The 13,512-nt window shown below is 46.3% G+C and overlaps 1 protein-coding gene across 5 annotated transcripts in view; it reads right to left on the bottom strand.

Annotated features, from left to right (window-relative positions):
• Positions 1 to 13,512, bottom strand: part of GRAMD1A (GRAM domain containing 1A) — a 31,709-nt gene that overhangs the window by 4,804 nt on the left and 13,393 nt on the right. For 4 of the 5 annotated variants that reach the window (XM_027855395.1, XM_027855390.1, XM_027855392.1 and 1 more), the window contains 11 exons: positions 5,247 to 5,472; positions 5,063 to 5,083; positions 4,536 to 4,620; positions 4,170 to 4,273; positions 3,938 to 4,033; positions 2,591 to 2,671; positions 2,124 to 2,239; positions 1,868 to 2,021; positions 998 to 1,193; positions 756 to 899; positions 314 to 432 (listed from right to left, as the gene is read on the bottom strand). In XM_027855395.1, the coding sequence (XP_027711196.1) occupies positions 314 to 432; positions 756 to 899; positions 998 to 1,193; positions 1,868 to 2,021; positions 2,124 to 2,239; positions 2,591 to 2,671; positions 3,938 to 4,033; positions 4,170 to 4,273; positions 4,536 to 4,620; positions 5,063 to 5,083; positions 5,247 to 5,472 (1,342 nt within the window). The remainder of the gene's footprint in view (positions 1 to 313; positions 433 to 755; positions 900 to 997; positions 1,194 to 1,867; positions 2,022 to 2,123; positions 2,240 to 2,590; positions 2,672 to 3,937; positions 4,034 to 4,169; positions 4,274 to 4,535; positions 4,621 to 5,062; positions 5,084 to 5,246; positions 5,473 to 13,512) is intronic. The other variant, XM_027855393.1, reaches the window with a different exon arrangement.

Below are 13,512 nucleotides of genomic sequence, written 5' to 3'. Positions count from 1 at the left end.
CACAGCTAGTAGGGATCAAGTGTCTGAGATCAGATTTGATTTTTTTTAAAGGCAATTGGGGTTAAGTGACTTGCCCAGGGTCACACAGCTAGTATGTGTCATGTATCTGAGGCCGAATTTGAACTCGGGTCCTCCTGACTCCAGGGCCAATGCTCTATCCACTGTACCACCTAGCTGCCCCTCTCCCTCCATTTTCACACAGCACCCCACCCACCCACCCCAGGTTTCTCCATCCTGAGTCCCCTCAAAGCATCTCTGCACCCCACCCTTCTCTCCAGGTCTCTCTTCCCGGTTCCTCCTCCTCCTCCCTTACCTGAGTCTCCACCACTGCTGCACTCTTGGGGCCCAGAGGGTTGCTGATGGGGATGGTGTAAGACAGAACTCGGCTCTGGTGACATTTGCTTTCCCCACTCCATGGGGTAAATGTCACATCTGTGATGGAGGAGAGGGAGTAAGGAACCGCATAGTCTCTCCCCCAAATGCCTTCATCCCAAACCCTAGGCCGAGAGAAGGAAGCATCACCCCCCAACCCCTCCCCCAGGAAGCCTTCCTAAAAGAAGAGTTTCTTTGCTCTGGTCTCTCAGCTGTTTGGAGTCATGGTCCCCTTAGGAACTTTTGGGATGAGATAGAAGAACAGTTAGGAAGAGAAGGGAGCTCCCAGAATTGCCCTGGATTTTGGGATCCCTCAGTTCTCCCAAATCTGAATCTAGGTCCCTGCCCCACCAAGGCTCTGCTCCTCTGCCCTCAGTGCTGACCAGTGAACTTTCGCTGCTGGAGGAAGCCCTGCAGGAAGGGGGAATCAGAGAACAGCATCTGCTGCAAGCGGTCGGCCCCCATGTGGAACACACAGTTGATGAGGAGGCGGCCAGAGAGGTCCGGCAGGAAGGAGGTCAGGTCAGCTGGGGGAGGGGAGGTAAGAGAAGACGTTGGCATGGAAGGCTGGGAGCCACGGCCCACGAGGGAGGAGGCCGGGGAAGGGGCGGCATTCCTGTTTCACCTTCCTCTGTAGCTGAAGAGGAGGAGTTACTTGTGTCTGTCAACATCTCTTCACTGGGCAGCAGATCCAAAGAGGCCAGGGGGGCTGGGCCATCAGGGGGCATCTCGGCTGGAGGGGGCTCTGTCACTGGGGTTACTGTTTGACTGGAGGAGGCATCTGGTTGGCTATCGGTCTGCCTTTCTTTCTCCTCCTCACCCTGAGGAAACAAGAAGTGGGCTCAATCCTCCAGCGCTCCCTGACCATTCTCCACGTCCCTTCCCAGGCCTGAGGGAGGGACACTGCGTCTACCCCAAGGGCTTAGCAGAGCAGCAGCTGAATGACAGGATGTAGCTCCAAGGGGCCTTGGAAATGATCTATACCAATGAGGAAACTGAAGCTCAGAGAGTCCGCACCAGTCTCCTTCTCTCCACTTGTACACACTGCCCTAGGCTGGGCCCTCATCCTCTCTCATCTGAACCATTCCAATAGCCTAATCAGTCTCTCCCCGCTCCAATCCATTCTCCACTTGGCTTCCAAGGAGCCTTTCCTAAAGCCCATGGCATCCCCTTGCTCAATAAATTCCAGTGGCTTCCTGTCATTTCTATGTTGAAATACAAACCCCTCGGCTTGCTTAATATAGTAGACGTCTGTTGACAGATTAAATGACTTGTCCAAGGATGTAGAATCTTAAGAGGTGGAAGAGATATTGGTGATTTGCCTAGTCAAAGTCTTCTATAAAGCAGGAATCCCCTTGATGATAAACCCAAGTGTCAGTGAATTAATGGGGCTGTGCCTGGACCCCGGGTGCCACACTCTTTCCACCATCATCTGTCACGTGTGTCCACGTGCCTGGCTATCTCTCTCTCTTCCGGCTTCTTCAGCGCGACTCACCACATTGTCCCCGTCGCTGCTGGCCTGGGAGGGGCAGGGCGTGAGCTGGGTCCTCCGGGAAGCTGTAGGGCTGGGCTCTCGGCTGAGGTCTGGAGACCTACGAGGCAGGGTCATATCACTCAAGGCAATCACATCCCCCACCTCCTTGTGGCCCCTGTCAAGAAGAGAGAGGGAAGATGAGTCCGTGCCTGAGTGCCTGCTGCAGCCAAGACCCGAGGGGGCTGCCCTACCCACTTCTCTCCTGCCCCCATCTTACCCCAAACCGTTCAGTTGCTGCAAAGGGCAGACGTAATCCTCATCCTCACTGGTGAGGCCCAGTTCTGCCCCATAGCACTGATGTACCAGGTGCCACAGCTCCCTCGGGGACAGAGTCTGAGGATGGAAAGGAGCAGAGTAAGCGGATGGGGGGAGCGGCATGAGAGCCTTCTCCCCTTTCTTCCCCCATGAACTTTTTTTTTAAGGCAATTGGGGTTAAGTGACTTGCCCAAGGTCACACAGCTAGTAAGTGTCATGTGTTTGGTCTGAGGTCGGTACTCTATCCATGCGCCACCTAGCTGCCCCCTCCCATGACCTTCTCCCTGACACCTTTTCCCCCAGTCCCTTCCCACCCTGCTCACTAAAAATGGCTGTCGCTATTTCCCCTGTTCTCCATGAGGGGGAGCCCTCGGCCCATCCTACACCGGGCATCTCTTCTCTGAGCCTCCCCCAGCCAGCCTCTGGTACCTTGTCCAGAAGGGCATTCTGCCAAAGGCGGAAGATGAGCAGGAAGCAGCGATCTCTGGCCCCAAAGGAGGTGAAGAAATGCTGGCGGAGGTTGAGCAAGGAATGATGTGAAAGAAAGGGTGGGTGGAAGCCGCGCCTTCCATCCTGACCCACAGTTCCACCAGACCTCCCCACCACTCCGTGGTCAGCCTCTAAATCTTCCTGCTTACCTATTTAGGGCTCTCCTTGCCTCTTCCTTCAACACCCCAGTCACCCCTTGGACATTTTCTGCTTCCCTATGTCCAACCTCTCCTCCCAAAACTATCCCTCCCACTGCATACTCCATCTCAACCAGCTCCCACTTTTGTTTACCATTCCCCACCTCCTTCTGCTGTTCTTTGCCACCCTCCCCCAATACCATTCTCCCCAAAACCCTCCTATTTCCTACATACCCTTCCCTTCTCCTGCCTACCATCACCCAATGCTTTCCCTCCCGATCCCATTTTCCCCATCCTATCTCCATCCCCCCCACATCCTGCCCCCATCATCCACCCTAATCCAGGCCCCCCTCATCATCTCTTGCCTGGACTACCACAATTCCCTTCTAAATTAGTCTCCCTGTCCCAAGTCTACTCCAATCTGATCTTCATAGGGCTGCCAAAGTGACTTTCCTAAAGGGTAACTCGTTAAACGTCAGTGGCTCCCTATTACCTCCAGAATTAGATATAAACTCCTCCAGTCCATTCCCACATTTCCATTCTTCTTACTCCGTATGCACTATAATGCAGCTATACCAGTTTCACTTCCTGTTCTTTCACACAACACTGTCGTCTTCCATCTCTGGGCTTTTGCAATGGCTGCTCCCCCCAGGCCTAGTATGCTTACCCTTCTCACCTCTATCTCTTTGTATCCTTAACTTCCTCCTTCAAGACTCTGCTTGAGCATCCCATTTTACATGAAGCCTTTCTGGATTAACCTAGCTACTGTTGCCTTTTCAGGTTGCCTTCCATCTACTCCATACCTATCTCTGGATTAACCGAGCTACTGTTGCCTTCTCAGGTTGCCTTCCATCTACTCCATACCTATCTCTGGATTAACCGAGCTACTGTTGCCTTCTCAGGTTGCCTTCCATCTATTCCATACCTATCTGATAGATATAGATATAGATATAGATATAGATAGATATAGATATACACATATATACATGGTGTCTCCCCTATTCTAGCCTAAGTTCCTTGAAGGCAGGAAACATTGTGGCTTCTTCTTTGTATTCCCCAGTGCCTAGCACTATGCATGGCCCATCAATTAAATGCTCACAGACTCCCACGGAACCTCCCATTCCCTAATGCCTCCTCCTCCACTGCCTACTTTCTCGCTCTCAGTGCAGATCTGGATGGCGTTGGGAATCAGTTTGGCAGTTTTCTCCTTCTTCAGACATGTCACTTCCTTCAGTTGGATTGAGATCTGGGAGAGCCAAGGGGGAAGATGTGGAAGGGGGTCTTCTACCACGTATGGTCTCCATAGTAACATCCCTCTGCAGTCCAGCCTCCCCTGCCCATGCCTCAGCCTTTGAGAGTTGAGCCCAGGCCCCAGCCCTCACCGTGGTTTCCCAGCGGAAGATATTGCTGTAGAAACAGATCCAATTTTCAGAGAGGTAGAGGCGGCCTTGGAGAAGGATGTCCCTCTGCAGGGCACAGGAGTAATCTGAGAGCAGAAAGGACAAGGGGATGGCCAGCTTAGTAACCTGAGCCCAGGAACCAGGAAGGGAGAAGTAAGGCCAGAAGTGAGGAGGGCAGTGGCCTGGCAGGGAGACAGGGCACAGGACGAGAAGAGGAGGCTGGCAAAGAAGAAGAAAACCAGAGCCGGACAGCAGTGGAAACCAGACAGACCTTGGGCATACAGGGCAGGAAAGGCAGAGAGGCTTGGGGACTGAGTGCCCCAAAGAGCTTGCCCATCCGGTTCTTACCCACAATGAGCCTCTCAGCCTCAGGAAGTTTACTAAAGAGCTTTCTGAAGTCCTCATTTCGCTGTTTGTAGGTGGGACTCAACATCTGTCAGAGAGAAGGGAGACCCAGGGAGTTTGACCAGGCTCACCCCCTACTTTGCCTTCCCCAAGTTCTCCTGAGCCCCAATCAGATAACCAATCCACAAACTTTTATTAAGCACCTACTACATGCCAGGCACCATGCTAGGTACTGGGGATACAAGTAAAGAATGAGTCAATCTCCCAGCCACCTGCTCCCCATTCAGCCCCATTCCAGGCTTCAATTCCAGCCCAGCTCCAGCCCAATTTCTCCTTTTGCCTCTCATTCGACCACCTAACCCTTCCTCCTTCCCTCTTCCCTTTTTCTAACAGATCCTTCCCCTCTCTGTTCTCTGACCAGAGAATTGTCCATGCTCTCCAAGTCACCCTTTCTCCCTCATTTTTCTACAGAAGACAGCACCCAATGGGATGTTTTAATCCTCATCTCCCGTATTTCCAGAAATACTTACACTGTACCAGCTCTGCATTTTCTGTAAGAGAAAAGAGGGAGGTCAGTCTAGGTATTCATCAGCTCTTCTCCCTTTCCTATATCTCTCCATGCCCTCACTGTGTTTACTGCCCCCTCCCCTTTCTGCTCACCCTTCTGCATTCTCTCCCCACCCCTCAACATGCACACCCCAGCCCTGCTTAGACCTTGCTATTTCTGATGAAGTTTCTGCTACTGAGTGACTGGGTTCCAGGAGTGCTTGCCCCTCCGCCTTTCTCTGAAGAGCTGTCTGAGCCCTTCTCAGACCCCTTCTCCACCATGGCTCCAGCGTCCTGCTCCGCAGGTGGGGACCGGTTTGGGGGCAGCAGCAGCAGCCGCTTCCGAAGGGAAGGGGAGCTGCTGGGGGTGCTCCGAGCGGAGTGGGGGGCCGTGCTGAGAAAAAATGGGAAAATTGGATTGAGGACTCTTTCCCCTCCTAAACCCCAGTTAAGGTACCCAGATCTTAAATCTGGGACCCAGAGTGCGACCCTGAATGCCCTAAGAAACTGGAGAAACGCTCTACTATCCTGTTCGTTTTTATAATAATGGCTCGTATGTATGTAAGACTTTGCAAAAGCATCTTCCTTCAGGACAACATTGTGAAGAGATCCAACAGCATCATGCCTTTTACAAATGAAGATGTTGAAGTGTAGGGAAGACTGACTTGCCCAAGGTCACACAGCTCGTCAGTAGCCCAGCTGGTACATGAGCATAGGGCTTCTGATTCCTGGGGCTTCTCTCCACTATGACACACTGCCTCTGTGTGCCCTGTGCTCAATATCCCTTATCTCCCACCCCCCACCCCCATTACCTTTTCCCCTCTTCCATGGAAGAGGTCAACCCTCCCCACCTCAACACCTACCTCATAATAACTCGCTTATCTATTTATTTATTTAACCAGTATTTATTTATTTATTTTTAAAAACCTATAAATTAGTATATAGATTATATGAAAATTATATATATATATATGTATATATATATATATATATTTTAATTTTTTAGGCAATTGGGATTAAGTTGACTTGCCCAGGGTCACACAGCTAGTTAAGTGTCACGTGTTTGGTCTGAGGCTGGATTTGAACTCAGGTCGTCCTGACTTCAGAGCCGGTGCTCTATCCACTGTGCCACCTAGCTGCCCCTATGAGGATTATATTTTAAAAAGTATTTATTTAACCAATGTTTAACATGGTCATCTGGTGCCTGGTTCATGTGCCCAAGCCTTTTACTGTCTCCTCCATCAAACTGCCAGATCAGGGACTGCAGTGATTGGGAATCACGGGAAACAGTCCTAGTCTGGGCTCTGAACTACTTCATCGTGTGATCTCAGACAAAGTATTCTACCTCTCTTACGGCTACACACAGAGACACTCTTACTTGCCGTGACCTCCAATGTTCCACGTCTACCATGATGAACTCTGAAATTACCTTTTATGATTCTATTTTTCCTTCTGTTTTATGACTCCTAATCCCAATTCATCATCTTCACCATAACCTACAATCATCGCATCCCTTGGTTCTTTCTCCAGCTATCACCTTTACATTGGCTGCACGCCCCTTCCTTTCCTATCTCAACTTCCTGGTGAATCAGCTCAACCCTACACCCTGTTCTCTAGATGTCTTAGATCTGCCTCCTTAACTCTTACTCATATGCTATAGAATATAACTGAGGAAAACCACCAAACCATGTTGACTAGGTCTACTGAGAATTCATGTTACATAATCTCAACTGGGCCCTTACTGAGGCAGGGCAATCCTTTTACACCTCTCTAATTGATTGACTATCCCACTTACCACAGCAGTTTGTCCAAGCCATTTCACCCCTCCTCAAGTCTTCCATGGCACCCCACTCCCACCTGAAGACTGCCTCATACTTCACAGAAAAAAAAATGGGGTCATTCACAGAGGGCTTCCTCTTCCCTCCTCCTCCTCTTCATCTCACATCACTCAGCCATCCTGCTCTACCATCTCTTCCCTCACCCCTGTCTCACATGAAGAGCAGCCCTTCTTCTAGCCAAAGTAAACCACTCGATATGCACTAGCATATTGCTTCCTGTCGTCTCTGGCAGATACCACCCCACTCATTCACCTTCAGTCTCTCCCTATCCACTGACTTTCATTGCTGCTGACAAACATGCCCATGTCTCCCCACCCTCAAAAAAACACTTCACTTGAGCCATGCATCCCTGCTAGTTATTAAACCATAGCTCTCCTTCCTTTCATGGCTGAACTCCTAGAGAAAGCCAGCTAGCATAAAATACACCATTTGCCTCCTGCCAGAAAGGTGTTGAACTTAATATGCAGAGAGACATATATTTGGGAGCACGGCCAGTGAGGGAATGTGCTTTGTTAGACTATCCATAGTTATGATGAGGGTTTTTATTGTTGTTCAGGGGGAGGGGGAGGGGCAGATTACAAAATCATGTAAAAATAAGTAAATACATTTATTTAAAAAAATAAAAGGTGCCAAGTTAAAAAAAAAAGAGGAAAAATACCATCTACAATCAGTACATCCTCTTTTTCCTCTCACTTGTTTCTAAACCTTCTACAGTCTGGATTCTGACCCCATCATTCAACTGAAAATATTCGAGTATTTTCTCTAAAGTTACCAATGACCTCAATCCTTATCCTTCTTGACCTCTCTGCATTCTTTTTTTTTTTTTTTTTGGCTAGGCAATGGGGTTAAGTGACTTGCCCAAGGTCACACAGCTAATGAGTGCTCAATACTATCTCAATTGTTGTTCTCATCAACTCTGATAGGTTCAATTATCATCTCTATCATAGGCTGATGACTTTCAGAACTATTTATGACCCTTCTCTTGAGCTCCTGTCTCACATATTCAACTGCCTGTTGGACAACTGGATGGTCCACCTCAAACTCAACATGTTCCAAACAACTCATCTTTTCCCCCAAATCCTCTCCCTTCCTGGCTTCCTCACAGTTGTTGATGGTACCATCGTCCTTGTTAGGCATTCTGGCTAGCAACCTTGGTGACTCAAATCCTCACTTGTGTTTCCCCCATATATCCAATCTCTTACCAAGCCCTGTCATTTCTACTTTTATATCTCTTGCATATGCCCCCTTCTCTCCTCCAGCACTGCCACGACCCAGGTGCAGGCCCTTATGCTTGAATTACTGAAATTGCTCAATGGTTGGTCTTTCTACCACTAAAATCTCAGCCTCCACTTAGCTGTCAAATTGATCTTTCTGAAGCACAGATTGGGCCAGGTCACCTCCCCATTCGATAAATCCTTCTGGCTCCCTATCACCTCCCAGATCAAATATATAATCCAATGGCCTTTTCTCAGTTCTCTTTCCTGAGACCTCTGCAGCACTGGACACTCTGGGTTACCTTTTGTTCTAGAGACTAGTGACACTGTTGTCTCTCCAGTGTTTTCCTACCTGTCTCCTTTACAATCTCTTTGGTGTGATTTTCGTCCATGGATTCCCACCCAGCCTTTCCTTCTCTACATTCTCTCCACATCAGCTTGCAGGTTCCAAGTTCCTCACCCTCGTCTTAGGGGCTCAACTACAATCTCATGCATTTATTTACATGTTGTCTCTCCCAATAGATTGTAAGCTCCTTGAGGACAAGGATTATCTTTTGCTTCTTTTTGTATTCCTAGAGCTTAGCACCATGTCTGGTACCTAGTAGGCACTGAATGTTCGTTAATTGATTGATCTTTAGATGGATGACTCCAGAACCAGCCTGGTGGTAGATAGATCACTGGACTTGGAGTCAAGAAGACATGAGTTTGAATCCTGACTCTGACGCTCACTAGCTACGTGACCCTGTCACGTTACCTCTCTGGGACTCAATGCCGGGGTTGGACTTGAAGACATTTGAGGTCAATCAATGCTTCTGTGTTCTAGATATTCTGCACCAGTCCTTACCTGCAGGCCTGCGTCACCAACTGCCTGCTGGACATCCCATCCAGATGCCCCGTGGTCATCTTGAACTCACTATGTCCAAAATGGAATTCATTATCTAATCCCCTAGAAACAGCTCCTTAACCTCAAAATACTAACTATGGTCAATCTCTGCAGCTTCTGTCCTCCCACGATCTCCCAGAACTTTACTGTGGGAAGTCCAACCAATGTGGTAGAGCCTTCTTTGCTTCTCCCTAACTTGCTGAAGATATCAATGGAGCACACAGTCTGTCTGCAGGTTGTTCCCTTGCTCCCGCCACATGATCAGCCCATTTTCTTTTCCAATGATGCTATTGTTTGATTACCTCCTTCACTCTCTTTCTCTTTTTTTTTTCTTGCTAGACCCTTGACTGATATATACGGCAACTGGCTCACATCACCTACCATGCCTCTCTCTAACAGCCCTCTGAATTCTTAATCCTCTAGAGACTATATGTAGGATTCTATAATTTATAGTCATACATCCACAGCTGAAGAATGTTGGTCTTAAAAATAATGGGCCTCTGCTTTCATGGGAGAATTTTTGGAGTTATTAAAGGAGCTTTGTAATTTCTCAGAAGAACTCAGTCCCTTCTCCTCCTGTTTAATTCTGGGCTTAACTCATGGTACCATATGTGTATTGATGGAAGAGCTCTCTAGGTTGTCCATATAACTGAATATCATAGTCTGTACAATGAGCATTTTTCATCCACTTGGTTTTTCCTGTGTGGATGACTAGGCCAAATTTATTACGTAGGCAACAACATGACATCATCTGCAAATGGGAGCATTTGGAAAACCTCACCCTTTATAGAATATTCCTGTTTGCTTTGGATTCTGCCTAGATCTCCTTCATTTCAATGGTGGACTTTACTAATACCAAAACATCTCAGACCTCGTCAATACTCCCAAAGAGGTGACTGAAAGAAAATCAGCAACCGTTGAGTTGTACTCCTACTGTTCCATCTATATAAAATTAGATGAGATTAAAAGGAAACAGATAGGCTTTTACAAGTGACATTGCATAGTAGATCACACCTTTATCATCACACAAGTGACTAAAAGGTACAGAGAATACAAGACCTCACTGTGTTTATTATTCTTGATTATGAAAAAGTATTTGATGATCTAACCATTTTGGAGAGCAATTTGGAACTATGCCCAAGGGGCTATAAAAATGCGCATACCCTTTTACCCAGCAATAGCACTTCTAGGGCTGTATCCCAAAGAGATCATACAAATGGGAAAAGGACCGACATGTACAGAAATATTTATAACAGCTCTTTTTGTGGTGACAAAGAATTGGAAATGGAGAGGATGCCCATCAAGGGCTGAACAAGTTGTGATATATGAATGTAATGGAATACTATTGTGCTATAAGAAATGATGAACAGGCTGACTTCAGAAAAACCTGGAAAAGGGGCAGCTAAGTGGCGCAATGGATAGAGCTCTGGCCTTGGAGTCGGGAGGAACTGAGTTCAAATCCAGCCTCAGACACATAACACCTACTAGCTGTGTGACCCTGGGCAAGTCACTTACCTCAATTGCCGTAGGAAAAAAAAGAAAAAAAAAGAAATTAAATGGGAATTTTTGGGGCAACTAGGTGGCGCAGTGGATAGAGCACTGGCCTTGAAGTCAGGAGGACCTGAGTTCAAATCCGGCCTCAGACCAAACACTTGTCACTTACTAGCTGTGTGACCCTGGGCAAGTCACTTAACCCCAATTGCCTAAAAAAAAAAAAAATTTTTTTTAAAAAAACGTGGAAAGACTTGTATGGTCTGATGTTAAGTGAAGTGAGAAGAACCAGAAGAACATTGTACACAGTAACAGCCACATTGTGTGATGACTAATATTGATAGACTTAATTCTTCTCAGCAATACAAGGATCTAAGACATCTCCAAAGGCCTCATGATGGAAAATGCTATCCACAAAGAAGAAAGAACTATGGAGTTTGAACGTAGATCGAAGCATACTATTTGCTATTTTTTTTCTTCTATTGTGTTTTGTTTCCTCTTTCTGGTGATTCCTCCTATTGGTTCTAATTCTTACTTGCAACATCACTAACGTGAAAATATGTTTAATAGGAATGTATATGTAGAGCCTATATCAGATTGCGCGCAGTCTCGGGGAGGGAAGTGGGGAGGGAGGGGGACAAAAATGTAAAACTCAAAAGCTTATGGAAGTGATTGTTGATAATTCAGAATAAGTCAATTTAAAAAAAAATAACCCAATCACTATGTCAAAAAACTTGATTGTAAATCTGATGTTCTACATTGATGGAATCCTACCTCCACAAAAGAGCTGGTGATGTGAGGAAAGATATTCTTGTATCTCTTATTCTGGGCAAAGCTTATTCTTTGTAATTTTTCAGGTCATATTTTCAATTGCTTTATGGTTGATAAGTTCACTTAAATATTTGAAGTCATTGTAAAAAAAAAAGTATTTGATTTAAGAGAACAAGAGTCTACCTTTATGACTCTTCCCACAAGATGACCTCCATGCCTACATCAAAATGATTCAAGATTACTTGAAAGCCAGAACAACCAAGATGACCTTGTTCAAGAATCCTCTGATGATGAGATCTTAAATGGAGACTAGTGGATCACCACCCCTCCACTAAATTTCCCTGTTTCTGTGGAGGGCACCATCATCTTCTTGGGGACTCATATTCACACAAGCTGAGAATCATCCTAGACTTTTCACTCTCCTTCAAGTCCCGTATCCAAGGAGTCACTACCTCCTGTCAATCTGACCTAGCATTCATCTCCTTCTCTCTACTCACACAACCATACCATCCCCCTATTCAGACTGCAGTCATTTCTTAATTGTTCCCCCTGCCTCCACTCTTTCCACTTGGGACAATCCAACCTCCACACAGATGCCGAACTGATATTCCGAAAGCCCTGGTCTAACCAAGTCACTTCCTTGCTCAAGAACTTTTCATGGTTCCCTGTTGCTTCCGGGGGGAAAAAACAGACTCCTCTGTTTGACCCCACTGTATAACCAAACTAACTTCAAATTTCTTTCACAGTTCGGCCAAACTGACCCACGTGCTATTCCCTGAATGTGAGCTACCATTTCCCATCTCCATTCCTTTGTACAAGCTGACCTCCAAACCTGGAACAGTCTTTTTCTTTTACCTCTGCTTCTTGGAACACCTGGATCCCTATAAGGTTCAACTCAAGTGCCTTTTCCTAAAAGAGGCCTTTTATGATCCCCCTAGTTGTTAAAGCGCCCTCCAAACTATCATTTTGTGTTTCCTTTGCACATATTCTATATTTATTTAATTAAATTAACTAATTAATTAAATTCCCTTAATAAAATATAAACTCCCTGAGAGAAAGGGGTGTTTCATTTTTGGGTTTGTAAGTACCTAACAAGTATCTGGCACATAGTAGGTGTTTTAAAAATGTTTGTTGAATCGAATGTAAATTTAAAACCCTAAAGGGCACCAAAACTTAAATGAAAGGCAATGATGAATATCTCTGTGTGTCCTTAACTGTCGTTCCCTCCTTCCCTCTCTCTCACACCATCTCTGTCTATCTCTCCTTTCTCTTCACATGTCTCTGTCTCTCTCTCTCTCTGTCTCTCGACAAAGAAGCAGAGGACTATGGGTGTGTGATGCGGTGTATGCTGTCAGATGTGGTCACTGTGTCCACTGGTTTGGATTCACTGTTATTTTTTGTTGTACAGGGGGAGTCTATAGGAGTCTATTGGGGACTGACTGATGAAAACATCAATAGAGCATGTTTTTAAAGTCAGCAGAGCAGCAGAAAACAAAGGGCCTGGATTAGATGACCTGGAAGGGCTCTCACTTGCACCAATCTCAGAAGCTGAGCCTGTTTCCTCATTTGTAAAATGAGGCTGGACCAGAGGGCCTTGGAAGTAATTCCAGCTCCAGAGCTAGGGTTCTGGGATTGCTACCTCATGGGCTCACCCTGCAGTCTCCCTCCTCTTGCCATTCAACTGTATTTTAAGCTCTGTGGGGAGGGGAGGTTTGAACCTGAACTCTCTACTGCAATTCCTGGGGAAGTGGAGCAACGTAAGGGAGACAGAGGAGAAACAGGGTGGGGGAAGAGAGAGAAAGGAGAGGAGAGGAGAAGGAGGAGACAGAGAAAAAGGAGAAGGGAGAGGTAGAGGAAGAGAGAGAGAAGATTGGAGATCACTTAATCACTTTAGGACTAAAAAAGACAATTCATAGGACCTCAACACTTCCAGGAAACTTTCTCTTTATTCTATCTAATAAAGCATGTAGTAATGGTTTAACAAATGTTGATTAATTGACTGATAAAGAAGATACTATTTTCTTTGGTCTTGTAGAAATTGTTAATGCCATCAAGGACACATTCTTTCCTTTGTAACAACTGACACATTCTTTTTCTGTTTTATTAAGTTTTATACCTGCACTTAATAAAACTGCTTTGTAAGAAACTGTTATTCTGGGTGAAGTAGCTCAGGAGAGATAGAAGGTAGATAGATAGATAGATAGATAGACAGACAGACATATAGAGAGACAGACATG

This window comes from Vombatus ursinus, unplaced genomic scaffold (assembly GCF_900497805.2).
Source record: "Vombatus ursinus unplaced genomic scaffold, bare-nosed wombat genome assembly UNPS02010822.1, whole genome shotgun sequence".
NCBI lineage: Eukaryota > Metazoa > Chordata > Mammalia > Diprotodontia > Vombatidae > Vombatus > Vombatus ursinus.
This window is presented reverse-complemented; position numbering and strand designations above follow the sequence as displayed.